At 36.8% G+C, this 15,775-nt stretch overlaps 1 protein-coding gene across 5 annotated transcripts in view; it reads left to right on the forward strand.

The window, feature by feature from the left end:
* NEK11 (NIMA related kinase 11) overlaps positions 1–15,775 on the forward strand; it is a 103,617-nt gene that overhangs the window by 73,045 nt on the left and 14,797 nt on the right. For 4 of the 5 annotated variants that reach the window (XM_040548411.1, XM_040548410.1, XM_040548413.1 and 1 more), the window contains exons 14-15: positions 4,429–4,489; positions 12,282–12,378. In XM_040548411.1, the coding sequence (XP_040404345.1) occupies positions 4,429–4,489; positions 12,282–12,378 (158 nt within the window). The remainder of the gene's footprint in view (positions 1–4,428; positions 4,490–12,281; positions 12,379–15,775) is intronic. The other variant, XM_040548414.1, reaches the window with a different exon arrangement.

Below are 15,775 nucleotides of genomic sequence, written 5' to 3' on the forward strand. Positions count from 1 at the left end.
ATGCATATGTATAATTAATCTGAGACATTGATGAAAAAGATGCTTGCATTCCTTCAAGATTAACAATAATGCTCCTATGATTGCCTTAGGGTGAATTGTTGTCAGTAAACTCCCTTGTGGCCATCACACACTCTGAGTGGGGTTCTCATATGTAACGTTAGCTATGTGTTATTTAAGTTAAAGCTGAAAGAATACTTCAAGCATAAGATCTAAATTCCAGATTTATTTCCTGGGGATAGATAGGCACCTTCAGATGCCACTTCTTCCAGTCTGTATTAGACGTATTTTCTAGCATGAGCCTAAACAACAGCAAGTCTTGACCAGCATATCTGTAGACTTACCCAAGAATCTTAGAAAGTGTAAATAAAAAGAAAACTTATTATTGAAAGGCTTAAAGAAGCTTTATCAGGTGAGGCTGCCACAAGAAAGTCTTAGGGATTGCAGTTTGTAGGATGTTGAAGATGATTGGAAAAGGCACCTAATTTAGATCTGATCAGAATGAACCAAGATGAATCTTGTCTTCAGTGATCAAGTCTCAGTGAAATCAATGAACCAAAATGCCCAAGTCAGTTCTGAAAATCGATCTTCCTAAGGCATTCAGGAACAATTAATTTCTACCCTGTGTCATCAACGTAAGGTATTGTGTTACAGTGCTTCTGAACAGTACTGTCTGCTTTTCCTTAGGATCACAAATGTTAGTCAGAGGTCATGTGTGAAAAATGCAGGGAAGAGTATGATGGTTTTTACATTTTATGGAACCAACCAGGTTTGCTAAAACCTCTTCATTAAATTATAAATAACTTGTAATATTGTTTAAAATCTGTGAGCTAATAGTTTCTTTAAGTTTCTTGTAGTTTTAAAGCAGAAGCTAAATGTTTATATGATAAATCAGAACACTACTTTTACCACAGTGGCAGGGAATCCTGAAGTTCTCTCAACCAGTTAAACTTGAAGTTTACTCATAGACAGTCTAATGCAATCTAGAAATGTCCTCCTAGTTTTCGAACTAAACACATAACATGCTTTAACAGTTAATACAGTGGTAATATAAACAAATAGTTGTAAGTCATTGGAATATCTAAGACAGTGTTTTGTTGCAATTTGCTGGGTCTGTGTTTACTCACAACACATAGACATACAAACACTCTGTTGCCAAAAAAATCTACCATAATGTACTCTTGAAAAGAAATTATTGCTCACTTTTATCAGACTTTTTTTTTTAATTTCTTTTTTAGAATGACTTTTAAAATTTTCATTCAGATTTCATTGACGATATAATTAAGTGTCAATCAATACTGCTTTTGAACAGGCAGACTGCTGCCTAGAATTAATGAAGGGCAGAAGATAAAAATAGATTTCTCAATAATGCAGAATAAATTAGGTGTTGGCAGCCAGATTTGAACAACAACGTTCTGTCATTTTATAGTGATTCAGAATTCCGTGATGACAGGAACTGACACTGTGTGTTGGAAGAGCTGTCCCACTGACATCTCGTGCCAGGATCCAGCCCCTATAGGCTGGGTGGCTTTGCTTTACCAGCAGTCCATGTGCACATAATCATTACCCCTCTGCAAATTGGCATGCACAGACTGACTGGAAAGCACACCCTCTCTGAGCATTTGCCTTTCAGGACTTCCTCCATCAAAGAAGCAATTAGTCTGTCTTTGTTTTCATTCATATTGACCAGCACCTTAGATAAGACAGGACTGTGTTTGCAGGTATTGACACAATCACCTTTTCTTTTTCTTGGGAAGTGAGCAGAAATTTCAATTTTCTCTTTCTTGAGTGAAAAATTCTGAAATGAGTGTGAAGGCAAAGCAGGCTGAACTTAGCTGTGCAACTACATCTGACCTAACTGAATATAAAGTCTGTACAGTTAGGGGAAATAAACATTTTAGGGAATAATATTATCTTGGCAAAAACCTTTAATGTATGGGTCAGATGGAATATGCTGGGAGGTACCTCTTTCTCTCTGGTGACTGTAAAGGGATCTACAGTTATTAGCATGCATGGGACATCTTCATTCTGGATGTCAACAGTTATGTGAGATGAATCCCACTCAAAGGTAGGTGGTATCATGCTCAACAATAATAATAAGCTTCAAAACCTACCAGAATAGATTTGATCTTGCTAGTATATAGCAGGGGATTGCTTCAGCAGTCATCTACTTTATACTAAAACTCCTACACCTATTTCTATGATAGGATTCATACTCTTTAACTCTTCCTTCAAAAATACTTCTATAAATTAAGCTTTTGGAGGACTGTGTGAATAAAGAAGTCATTCCATTGCATTGCAGGGTAAAGACTTGTAAGGTATTTACCATCCTAATCTGTGCAAACCTCTCAATTTTCCAATGCCAAGATTGAATTACTTGTTACTTTTGTGCAGAGTCAGTGCAGAAAGTCTGTCTCTAGCAGTATTCCATGGTGACTCCATTACTTCAAACAAAAAATAAAGACTCTGATATGCAGTAGCGTGGGGTCACAGATTAATTGAACTACACAATGGGGTGCATAATGTAGAAGGGGACCTGAGCTATGTATTCCAGTTATATTAGGCTCCCATGGTTTTCAAGACAGAAAGAGAAGTAGTGGTCTTACTTGGGAATCAACCCCTCTTCAGTTAAGAAGATAGAGTCATGCACTCCATTAGTGTAATTTAAAGCTTTAGGATGGGAGCTGACACAGCTACTTCCCTTTGTTGATAACTTTCAATACAGCCCATGTGCTCTCAGCTATGTTGCCCACTTGTAAATGTGGAGTTATCACCCTAGCCACATCTGAACCTCTCATCTTGTTTGTATTGGTTGTAAAGTTTGAGTTCAGTGTCCTTTTTCCTTCTCTTTTGCAGCACTTTTCTTTCTTTCTTTCTTTCTTTCTTTCTTTCTTTCTTTCTTTCTTTCTTTCTTTCTTTTTCTTTCTTTCTTTCTTTCTTTCTTTCTTTCTTTCTTTTTCTTTATTTCCAGGAACACTGATTTCTAATTGTATGAGAGCTAATTAAGGGGAAAACATGAAAGAGAATAAGAAACTGTTTCTAAAAATAAATTGGAAAATATGTAGTATAGAAGAGGTTTCATCTTGAAAAGTTAGCGAACAGTGAGGGTTTCACATTGGCTTTGATTTAGCTGAGATGCTAATGGATGCTTTTTACCTCAGTTTATCACCTTGCTCTTCGTGTTTTCTTTTAGTGACAATAATAATAGCAAATTAGCCCTCTTCATTATGACAAAGTCTAGCAATACGATACATTAGCTCCATATTTTCAATTTCCAGGTCGCTTCTGAGATTGTCAAGCAACATAATCAGCTGGCATAAATTATCATAGCTCCAACGATATTGCATAAATTATCGTAGCTCCAGTGTCCCATCAGTGGTTGTAGGTGGTCTGTGTGTTATCACCCCAAAACTGCGCCACTAGGTTCCTAACGCGTGCCTTGTCATCCTTGGCATGAGCTGTTGCTGTTAGAAAGGGGTTCACTTATTCGGAATTTGAAATATCCAAGTATTCCTCCATGCTGGCTCTTACGTGTAGGAGGGCCTCTTTTCTGTGCATCTGTCAAACTCCCTTACCAGTTCTGCAGGGCTTTTAAAACCATAGGCTGCTTGATATTTTTAAAAATACAGGATTTGGGTGTTTTTTTCAGCAAAGTCAGGATTTTGACTTTCAGTTTTAAATAGTCAAGGAATGCCATGTCACCATGTTGTCAAATGGGAGCTTCTAGAAACTCAGGCTTGTCTCATAGACTTGAATGAAATTTGCTGTCCTTCATGGACCACAATCTTTGCTAAATGGTTAGATCTTAAATTTCATCAGTATACACAAATAACATTTCAAGTGAAAGATATCATAGCAAAACTGTTAATTATTTGTCTGGTAACAGAAAGCTTACAATAGAAAAGTGCTCAAATCTTTTCTTAATTAAAATTTTAATTATTCATTGCTACTAGATATGTAAGTAGATGTGATTAAATGAAACATAAGTATTAATTTGCAGAGTCAAGTATCATAACTAATAAATTTTGGGATAGTTATGAAGTACATACTTTCCTTTCTCAGTCTGGTATTGTTTTAGATATTTCAGGACTAACCAATGATAAAATGCTTGTCTGTTTTCAAAGACTGCACACCACTCTCAACAATAAACATATTATTTAAGCTCCATGCACAGCTCTCCTACGTATTTGTGTTCTGCAAGGAATCTGACAAATAAATTGTTTGTATATAATATTATTCCCAAGCCTATTGTTTTAGGGGAATAAAACATACAAAGTTCTGAGAAACGTATTCCCTTAACTGTATTAAGTGTTGATGCTCATTGGTGTAAGTAATGTCATTTATGCTTGTGGGATCATACCTCTGGTACACAATGTTTATATTTAAGATTTTGCACACACTAATGCTATTCATTATTTCATTTATCCTCAGGACAGTGATGTTGAGGCAATGGTCAAGTATTTGGAGAGTGTCCTGAATAACAGCTCATTTGGTAAGATGGTATCTCTTCTCTAAATGTAATAACAGCACTTATTAATAGTCCTTATTCATCACAATCCAATTACTTCCATTTTGCAAAAGAACAATTCAAAAAAGTGATCTTCTTGAAAATTTCTCCCTTAATCTACTGCACAGAAGTATAAGTATGCCAAATACACTGGCATACACAATTAATTGCTTATGTTGAAAATAACAGAATCATAAAACATGATGGCCAGAGTTGTGGAATGTTAAAATAAAAGCTTTTAAAAATTTGGCTTTTGCCATTTTTTCTTCTTCAGAGGGAAACATTTAAGAATATGTAAGTTTTTTTTGCAGCTTCTAATATTGGTAACAATAAAATAAAATGAATTAAAATAAGTTGGTTTTTTCTTTTAAATTATGATCCAGGATAGGATAATACTTATTTTACCTTACACTATTTCATTACAGGCATAGAAAAATCACTGAGAATTTAAGTTTGCAATTTAATCCTAAAGTCTCCTGAAAATTCTCTCTATAAATTTAGAGTTTCATACTCTAGTTTCTCATGTTCTTAATTTCTTTTCTCTCTCATGAGTTTTCTCATGTTCTTAGTTTCTCATGTACTTAAAAGCTAAAAAGAAGGTGTAAGTGAAGCAAGGATATTTACTGAGGGCGGTGTCACTGTCCTTGAAGACCACCAGGCTGAGTGGTGCCAACAGCAGTCTACATGTGGGTTGCATGAAATCAACCTTGTTGCTTCTTGTTTTGGTTCCTCATTTAGACACATTCAGTCATGATAAACCTGACTTGGTGTTATTACCTTGTGGCTCTGAAATGAGAACATAGGGTACATCCTCCTTGCAGAGGTTCCTCCAGTGCTGAGCTCTGTTTCACCCTGCCTCATGAGCATGGGCTGATGGGCAGAAAACTGAAGAAAAAGAGTGAAAGTGAGTTAAAGCTGTGGCTGTCACTCTCTGGTCACCTTCTGTGTCTTGTGTCAGGGCGATCCTTATGACTGAACAAAGGCCAATTTACGTGTGCTTTGTCTTCACACTAACAGAGATCCCACAGTCTTCAAATTCTGCAGTCCTTTAAAAATTTACATCACTTTTGTCTGCAGTAGGTTTGTAGAAGTGGAAATGAGGACAAAATTTAGCTCTACAATTTAATATTTTGTTATGTTAATGTAAAAGAATAATACTCTGGTATTAGCCAAAACCAAACAGTGTCATTTAAAAAAAAAATAAATCATAGTATTGAAGAGACTCTTGGCTTCCTCTTTTTTTTTTCAGTACAAAGAACATGAAGATGCCTTTTAAAATTATTATATTAAAGAATTAAATTATGCTTTAATTATTAAAAAAAGTCTGACTACTCTGTAGTGAAACTTAAAGCGTTTCTCCAAGCTAAGCTAGTAATTAGGCTTGTGTGATCTGTTCCAAACAAATAAATGTGATGATAATAAGAGAGAAGTCTGTGAGGGTCCCTTTTATCTTTGTATGCTCGGTATCACTGAGGAGCTTTAAACATTTACTCTTTTAAGTTCTTCCAATGTCTAGCTACAAAGCTGAACAAAGTACAAACTATCTTTAAAATAAACTTAATGTATCTCCCATCTTATTAATGTGCATCTTAATTAGATGCACATCTTAAATCCTATAAAACATGATTTATTTATTTATTTATTTTGAATCAGGATGTAAAACCTAGAAGTATCATATCTATCAACTAGGAATGCCTGTATCATAAAGAAAAGAGGTGGTGGTATTGTTGTCATTGTTTGTTTGTTTGTTTTTGAAGTGAGAACAATTTACTCATTTTTCATTTAAAAAGTCCATCTATGATACGGAAAGATATTTCTGTTGCATAGTTCGAAGGAACTCCGCAAAATACATGGAGAACATTTTCTTAAGCTTTTTGTTCTCTGTGGGATATCTTTTGTATCACAGCTTTCTGTATGAAAGATTTCTGTGGTTCATATTTGTAACAAGGAAGTGAGCATTTCACCGAAGGGAGAACATCTCCTGAAGTTTCAACTTCTTAGACTAATTCAAAGCCACATTTGTGAAAATATTTAAAAACATACAGGTAAAAAAATAGTACAAATATCTTGATCTTTCAGTAACCAAAGAATAGGTAACTGAATGTGAGATTCTGTACATACTATCTGCTCCTTTCCCTATTATGTTTGTTTGTGGTCTGTTTGAATATTTTCCAACATCTTAAATGAAATTCATAAGGCTAATTTTCCCCTTGACCTTAGCTTAGTTTTCACATAACATATATATTTGTCATGAATTTAGGGAGATGTAATCTCAAAGTCTTGTTATAGTCAAAAAGAAAATGCATCTACATGTAAAGCCAATAACTTTTCATTAGTCTTATTGAAATCTTAACAGTCTAATCAAAGAATTATTGTTAGTTCAGAATTAATAATTACAGAAAAGAAAGATAAAGGAAATAAGCGAATGACTACTACTATAAGAAAAGGTCTTAATTTTTAATACATGCATTTCCTCATAACTCCCATTTTGCTTGGTGCTATGGTCACCTTCCTGATGATCCTAACGCTGGTAGCTTCAGCCTGACGTGTCAGGGGATGTGATGAGCCCTCAGTACCTGCAGTCCTTCACCAGGAATGGTGATCATGATTACTTCTTCCTCCACTTGGGGTCATTTTCGTGTGTTTGCCAATATGCATTTACACCTTGCTTTTCCTTCACTGACCTGCAAATTCATGTCGCATCAAAAACGGTATGTGCATTTTACATAGTTTAGGTGTTATCTTTGTTATCCCTAAAGCTAATTCTGCCCATTCCTTGGTCTTCATTTCTTTAATAGCTGATGAGTTGTTTATAGCCATGGGGCCCCCAGTGCCATCTCATGCCTCACTTCTTACAATCTCATACCCATAGACTTATCCCATGTCTCCACTTTTCAAGGTTTCTGCTTATGTATCAGACGTGTATTTTTCTACATTTCTTCTTTAATTATGTTAGCTAAAAATATGTATTCTATGTGATAACTGTTCATTATTAATCTAAAAACTCTGTACAATACAAAAATAGGTGGAAATAAAGCAAAACAACCACAAGATCATTAGAAGAACTGAAGTTACAGTTTAAGCGATTAAATCAAAGCTCCCACCAGGCCAAGACAAGGTCAGAGAAAGTCTGACAGACCTCTGTGCTGAGGTCTTGCAAACCCAGGCCCAAGCCTGTGGCCTGGTAGTTGCAGTGGCAATACCACATTTCTGGGCTGCAGACCCACAGCATTATTGTGACAGCTACTCCTGAAAACAGTAGAAATTTCATGGCAGTAAGGTGGATGTAGAAGTTTGGCCTGGACAGAATTTCTCATAGCATTTTTCATTGTTAAAGGAATTAAAAAAAAAAATGTGCCATTTATAGCAGATATTAGAGAACATCTGAGTAGAGAAAAAAATAGAACTTTTTTAATGTCAGCAAGGGCTGTGATAAATAGAATGCAATAAATATGCATTGTTTTTCCACAGGTGAAGTTTCTTCTGTATAAAACCTCAGTAGTGAATGGTAAAAGCCTGGGACTTTTTAAAGTAACTGAGTTTTCTCCCCAGGAGTTCCCACTGAATCACTGTGAATAATAGCACTTCAATGCAGTACAAGGTTCATTTGGGGTTAGCTACACAGCTCTGTGGGGGGTAGATTTGAAATATCACAGTACATGCTGGTAAAGTTTGAAAACTGGGGAGATCCCGGAACAGAGCTTCAAAATGAAAGAAAGTTTGAAAAAACGTCTTTAAGATATACTAAGTCTGCTTAGCTTAAAAGAGGAGAAAGTTAGAGGCAATTTGATCACTTTGTATTATTATAAATATTTTAAACTCAGCAAAATAAATCTGTTTCTAAGGAGCTTTTCAATCTTGTAAAAAAAGGCACTGGAGGATCTTATATGTACAAGTGAAAGCTGAAAAAAAAACAAATCTAAACTAGAAGTCTATGATTCAGTGGAGATAATAGTTTCTTAACACATAATGACTTACCAAGAGATGCAAGAGATTTCTATCACCACTCATTGGTGTTGTGGTTTAACCCGGCCGGCAGCTAAACACCACACAGCCGTTCGCTCACCCTCCCCCCTCCCTCTCTGGGATGGGGGAGAGAAACAGGAAAGTGAAGCCTGTGAGTTGAGATAAAGACAGTTTATTAAGACAGAATAATAATAATAATAATAATAATAATAACAATAATGGTATTACTAATAATAATGTGTACGAAACAAGTGATGCACAATGCAATTGCTCACCACCCGCTGACTGATGCCCAGCCTATCCCCGAGCAGCTGGCCCCCCACCCCGGCTAGCCACCCCTATATATTGTTTAGCATGAGGTCAGATGGTATGGAATACCCCTTTGGCCAGGTTGGGTCAGCTGTCCTGGGTCTGTCCCCTCCCAGCTCCTGCTGCATCCCTAGCCTGCTCGCTAGCAGGACAGAGAGAGGCTGAAAAGTCCTTGGCTTGGTGTAAGCACTGCTCTGCACCAATTAAAACATCAGCATGTTATCAGCGCTCTTCTCATCCTAATCCAAAACATAGCACCCTACCAGCTACTAGGAGGAAAATTAACTCTGTCCTAACTGAAACCAGGACAATTGGGTTTTTAGCAGAAATGTAGGTAGGAATTCCTTTGGGACATAATGTATGGAAGTCTCATTGGCTAATCATAATCATCCTTTGTAACTGTATCTATGAATAATTGTGAGACAGTATTTCTTTGCCTACGGAACCTTTCATCTTTCTTCACTTAGACAAAGTGGGAAGGATGCAGTGAAAGCCTTGAAACTGGTGCTCTTTGACCCGAGAGGACAATTTTGCCCTATGTTTTTCTGTGGCATTGTATTAGGCTAAAGACTGGGAGAGTATTCATCTTTTAAACATACTTAGAAAGTGCCAGTACTTGGTTTTAAAATATCAATTTTCTTGTTGTTTTGTTTGATTTTGTTTAATGAATTAAGAATGATAAATTGCTTAAAAATGGAAATAGTTACTTGGCCACTTTTTGAAGAAGCATAGTTCTGTGTTGATGTATGGGTAGGCAAACTGCTGAAAGCTGGGTGCAAAATATACTACTAATCAAGTAAATGCTTCTAAGAAAATGCCTGTGATATAGAAGTTGGTGTGGGTTATGAATCATTCTAGGAAAAGTTTTGATGTTTTTCATAGCAACAATGTGAAAAGCTCTTAGTGGTTTTCACTGAGAACTCATTTTTTATGACTAACCACAGCTTTACAGCATCCTACAATCTGTAGTCCTTGCAGCTACTTCACAGTACCCAGAAGATCATATTTAATGGAGAGAAAGATAGATATTAGTCTGTGTTTAGAGAGGAGGCTTTGCTTGGCCAACTGCCAATGTGGAGAGTAGACAAAGTAAGAATTATATAGCCTGGAATCCCAGAAAACAAAACAAAACAAACAAACAAAAAAAAAAAAAAAACCAAAACAAGAAGGATGTCTTTAATAATGAAATGTCATAGGAGAGGGAGATAAAGTATTGAAGCAATAAATAGACTGAACCCACTAAGCAGAAAGAGTATGCTGAGCTCTTACCACAATGATATATCCTGTAATAATAGTAATACCAGAATTTAGGTGGAGTCTGTTATTAAATATACTCTGTCTTGAAAGAATGCAAAAAATTACATTTTCCTTAGACCACTGGTGCTCAGGGCAAAACTTTTTTTATTGCTTTTGAAGTCTGACAATGATATCAAAGCACAAATCCTCACATCTGGACCCTATTTCTCTACCAACTCAAAGAGGAGTGAGACACCTGGTAAGTCATGAACGTTGCTTTGCAGTACTTGAAGCTTCTTCAGGGTCACTCTGTGGATATCTGAATTCTTCAGTGCTGCTAAAGTAATTGAATGCTTAAAGACCACGTTAAAATGTATGGGTATGCATGTGTGGTATTAGAGTAAATCATCAGAAAATATATATATATATTTATGATGTGTTAAGTTATTGGCTGCTCATAAGAACTGAGCTTGTCATTTTTGATCTTATAAACTATGTTAACTATACCTCAATTGTAATACCAGTCAACTATTAGCCATTAAGTGGTCAGAGAAATTAAGAAAATATTTTAAAAATTCAAACATTTTTTTCCGTAGCTAGACAATGGAGTCAGGAATCCATTTCTTCTGTAGTCTCGCTCCATGCCTGCTTCCTGTGTTCACTTGTAAAGCTCTAAATCCAGCAGATGCTCACTGTGAGGGATTCAGTCGGGTCCTTCAGGACAGAAAGTTGACTCTCAGTGTTCAAATTTCTGTGGTCGGGATCTATAACCATGTCAGACATAGGAGCTTAACTCCTGGGAAGGTAATGATTATGCATTCACGAGAAGTGTTCGGTACTCTCTGGGTGTGTCTACACTGCTTATAGCGGAAAGGTAGCTGCAAGCTCCTTCTGGCTGTACATGATCAACGTTAATGAAATACAAGCTAAAACCCAGTGGACTCCAAGCTAAAAACCCCTGCCAGGAGGGAAGAGTGTGTCCATGTTGACCAGGCATTGCGTTAACTTGTTTGTGTGACTTTTGGCTTATTCATACCCTATGCAGAACCCTGCTCTGTCTGTTCAGAGTGGGTGCTGTGTGCCACAGCTTGCACATTTGCACAGGATGAGTTCCACCATGATATACATTCTCCTCTTTTGGGAAGTGGAATCCTAATACCAAATAATCTGCAAGGAAAAAAAAAAAAGCTGTAGGAAAGTGAAAGCTGAAAGCAGGATCTTTATTTTTCCAAACGCAAATAAATTAAAGGAGTATTTAAAGGGAAGGGAAGAACTGAGTAAGTCAAAGAAAAGGATTAACACAGGAGAAAAATGAGCACAAGCTGGCCAGTAAATAAATTTTGGCTTGAAGTTAGAGGAGGGATTTTAGCCAGCAGGTCACAGTGAGGCTCTGAAATTGTCTTCCAGTGGAGGCAGTAGGGGCAATAAATAAATAAATCACTAACTTAAACCTGAAGTATTGGTCAGGTTAGGCAGAGGTTTGTGTGATGCAGTGGTGGCATAAAATTGCAGGATATTTGATCTGACAACCCTGATAGTCCTCTGTGACTGTGCAGATCTAGGTTCCTGTAGATGAAAACCATGGTCTTCTATGACTATTAGGTCATTAAATATTGCAACAACCAACAAGGCAACTGAAGTGAACAGAAAGAACAGAAAGTGTGTGTGGGGGGCGGATATGCATATGTATATTTGTCATATTCCTCATATGTATATAAATTTGTATTTACATATACATGCATGTATGTATGTTTGTGTATATATATATAAAGGATTTAAGGACTACCTTCATCTGAAAGGAAAAGTGATATCATAAGTCAATTTACTCTCTGATTGGTAAAATACTGGCATTTTACATTTTAAGCAAGCCAAAGGAGAGACTTGCCTGTTAGGAAGAAGGTTCTTACTGTTACAAATAAGGGAAAGAACAATGGAGAAAAATAGATATTGTCCTAGTAAACTTCATTTTGTTGAATATTTATCTGTGCCAGCATTTCCTTGGGTCTTTTCTGTTGTAATGTAATTCTCTGTATGCTACACAGCAGGAAAATTCACATTACAATTTTGTTGCCTTTGAGCTATAAATCTACATGTCCCTAAGAAAGGAATTGTTTTTAATAGGCATTTAATAATCTAATTCATCTTTAATTAATGTGGCACCTTGTGAGGAACAGGAATAGTCTTCCTCCTCCCGACTGCCCTTGACTATGCAGTAGTACTCAGGGGATGAAGGTGAATAAGGTTGTGTGTCTGCATTGATTTGTAGGCTCGGGAACTGTCACCAGAGTGGCTCCAGGGACTCCCCAGGGATTCAGAGCTCTCAACAGCACAATGGCTGAGACCAAACTGAAACGCATGAGGGAGTAAGTAACATATTTTTGTGTTACCAATATCTAAGGAAAGAGGGGGGATTTGAAAAACAGCAGAACACACTAAATAAAACCATGTGTTGTCCCCCCCCCAAAAAAAAAAAAGTTCCTGCAACAACATGAAGTGGATGCTAAGCTATTCTTTCCAAACCAGATGCATACTTGCCTCAACAGAGGATGAAGGTTGACTGTCACTTCTGATTATTTTCTTGTAATCTGCACAACTATTGTCATCCTTTCCAGTATGTCTTCACTGCTGTCTAGATCATTCTGAACTTCTCTTTCTTTATTAGCTCAACTCATGTACATAAATCAGTTGCTGATCTCCATGTTCCCATCATGTTTGCTCCCCCACCCACACTTCATTCTTGCATGGAAAGGCTAAGGTTTGTTTTCCATGATGATATGCTGTTTAAAACCAAATGTGATTGCTGTTGCCTTTGATTTTTCAAATGAGACATGGGAAGTTACATGTGCAGCTACCTTTGAAACTCTTTGTCTGATTGCTTTCATCATCATTAAAGCCCAAACTTTATTAATAAAGATTTCAGTGTCTCAGTAAAACAAAGATCCATGCTTCCTTTCTATAATGTACTCGTTAATGTATCTTGAGCGTCTTCCAGTAAATTGTCAGTAATTTCTGGCCTTCCAAGATTTATTACACTAATTTAGATACTAATCTGATAATCAGAATGCTATGCATTATTTCTGAACTCAGATTTTCTTTGCAGTGTTGCAACATTCAACTGATTTCAGACTGTAAGCTTTTTTTAAAAAAGGGCAGTTTTCTGTTGTGTGGGTGGGCAGTGTCAGTTATCTGGTGCATGTTGTCAGAATACAAGTGAGTCCAAACAGTTAATGCTGGTGGTTATTTAAGTGAGTCCACTAAAGAAAATTAATGCAACTGTAACAGCATGGGTGCCAATCACTGTGTAAAATACATTACAGTGCAAAATGCGCCATGTATTGAAGAGACATACTAATCAGATTTACTCCAGGTAGAAGGTTTTCAGTTTTATGGTATTTCAAGAAGCAGCTGTCCCTAGTGTTTCACTTCATGGCTTAGTCTTCACTGTGAAACCAGTCAGCAGGCTTCACAGTCTGCCAGCCTGATTCCTTTCCATTCTCTTTTCTTGGAAAGTACTTTTAAAATTCAAAAAAAAACCAAACACATCATGTTGCACCAGCTAGTTGCAAGGTGAGTTTGTTTAGTCAAAATGCCCACCTGTCTTCCAGCCTTCACCTTGTGTTCTCACAGTTATAGGATAAACCTTAACCATTTGAACTTCATGGTCATCATCTTTAGTGCTCGGGTATAATTAAATTACTTCTATCAAAGTCTATTTTTCAGTGCTGTTTCTTGGTTTTCACAGTTTCTTGGTTCTGATAGGATCAGCATGTAACAGTAGTTACATAATGAAAAAATTGGGAGTGCTGTTGTATGATCTTTTGGAAATGACATGCCTCAGCATAATTTATAAAACAGTCATATGCTAATGAAAAAGCTGATTAGCTTCAGTAATTCACATTTAATGCATTAGACCTCACAGTTTTGGAACACTTTCCTAGTCATTTAATTCCTGAATGAGAACAGTCAGCTGGGTCTGTGGGCTGAAATGCCCACCCAGCTGGCATCTTGAGAACATGTGGCAGACTGTTTCTGTGAGCCATATCTGTGAACCATTTTAAAATTAAATTTATTAAAAACTTGGGGGGTGGAGGAAGGGAGGAAGAGAGGAAGAGAGGGGCAAGGGGAGAAGGGAGAATGTTTTGGTTTTGCTTGGTGGTTTTTTGTGTTTTTTTTTTTTTGAAAATAAGACTGCAGATCTCTTCTTGTGAACTATAATAGCTAGTTTAAAGAAGTCTATCAAAATATCTACTCAGTTTATTGTTCTTTCTTCTAGATGTAATATGATCGTGTGATATCTGAATATCTAGATATCTAAATATCTAAAGGTGAGCTAGCATGTTAATTGCCGGGAAGTTAGAGTGTTAAGGAACAAGTGAGTGAGCACAGTACCCAGCACACACATACACAAGGAGATCTTTGCAAATTCTCCCACTTGGCCAAACTGCATTTAGAGCACAGTGGACGATTTTTTAGTGGTAAGAAGCAAGTACATTTGACTGCAGGATGATGCATGTAGCCTTAGCTGCTCTGTTCATTCCTCAGCAAACTTCACATGATGTGTTGTACTTCATCTGCACAGCAGGGCCACTTAGGGAAGGCTTAAAGAATTTAGACATGCTATTCAGTTTCACTCAGGAAACCATGGACTTATTTTGGGGTCTTGAGTTGACATCTTCTAATGAAAGAGAGAATATGTTTTTTGTTGTTGTTTCATAGGAAATGAGTAGCTGGAGTTCTTGCAAGGGAATGGAGAAGAGCAGTGGAAACAATGTGGAAGTGCAGAAACAGAAATATAAAAGTTTGGGATTGGTGCCAAAAACAATAGATTGTGATGAGGGAAACTCTTCTTTCCATCATGAATAGCTCAGAAAGTAATCATTATACCTAAATATTACAAATAACATTAATGAAAAAAAGCTCTTTCATTAGCTCTGACAAAATGGTAGATTCATGTAAAATGAACATAAGGTTTAACAGCAAATGGGCCTTTAACTATTTTTGACACGTGAATGATGTGGGCTTGCAAACAGCTGCAGCAGGACATTCTCCTGACAAGGTGTGATGTGCTCATTGCTTGAGTCATTGCAGTGTGTTGCACTGAATGTGTTCTTTGACAGTGCAGAGAATTGCTGGATTTCAGAATGCCAATTTGGGTAGCTTCTAATGTATTCTTGTGCAGGGCTTCATACATATATTCATGTGAGAAGGTATCAGGAAGTTGTGCTAAAAGCCTTTACAGGAGTGTAGAAGGAAGCCATTGATATTCTTGAATAAGGTAGGTAGGTGTCCTTCATCTCCTATTTTAAATAAAAAGTTGCTCAAGGCTTAACCTATAGACAGCCTGATAGTGTTTATGATACAGTCACCAGCTTCCTTCACTGAAGTCCCTGAATGTTTCCTCTGACATTTTTTTTCCAATCCCTATTGCACACCCTGTTCCGGCATTTTGAATTTCTGTCCTCTCTGTAAAAGTTATGATAAAATCACCTACTCCGGTGACAATAATTTCTAGCTTGTTATAATTGGTATCAGTATTCATTATAAAGTTTATAGCAGCAGAAATTTAACTTTATCTTTCAAGTGTAGTTCATTCTCTCAGCAAAAATTTCTACCTCAGTGCTAACAATTTCGGTATTAGGATCTTCTACTGTGTTGATGAGAAATCTCAGTTTTTTGAACTAGCTCCTGCAAAGGTTATCTGAGCTTTTTCTTATTATGTTCCTTCACAGCTTTGCCTGCTAATGGTGGGAAGTCAGCCAA

This window comes from Cygnus olor, chromosome 2 (assembly GCF_009769625.2).
Source record: "Cygnus olor isolate bCygOlo1 chromosome 2, bCygOlo1.pri.v2, whole genome shotgun sequence".
In the NCBI taxonomy this organism is placed as follows: domain Eukaryota; kingdom Metazoa; phylum Chordata; class Aves; order Anseriformes; family Anatidae; genus Cygnus; species Cygnus olor.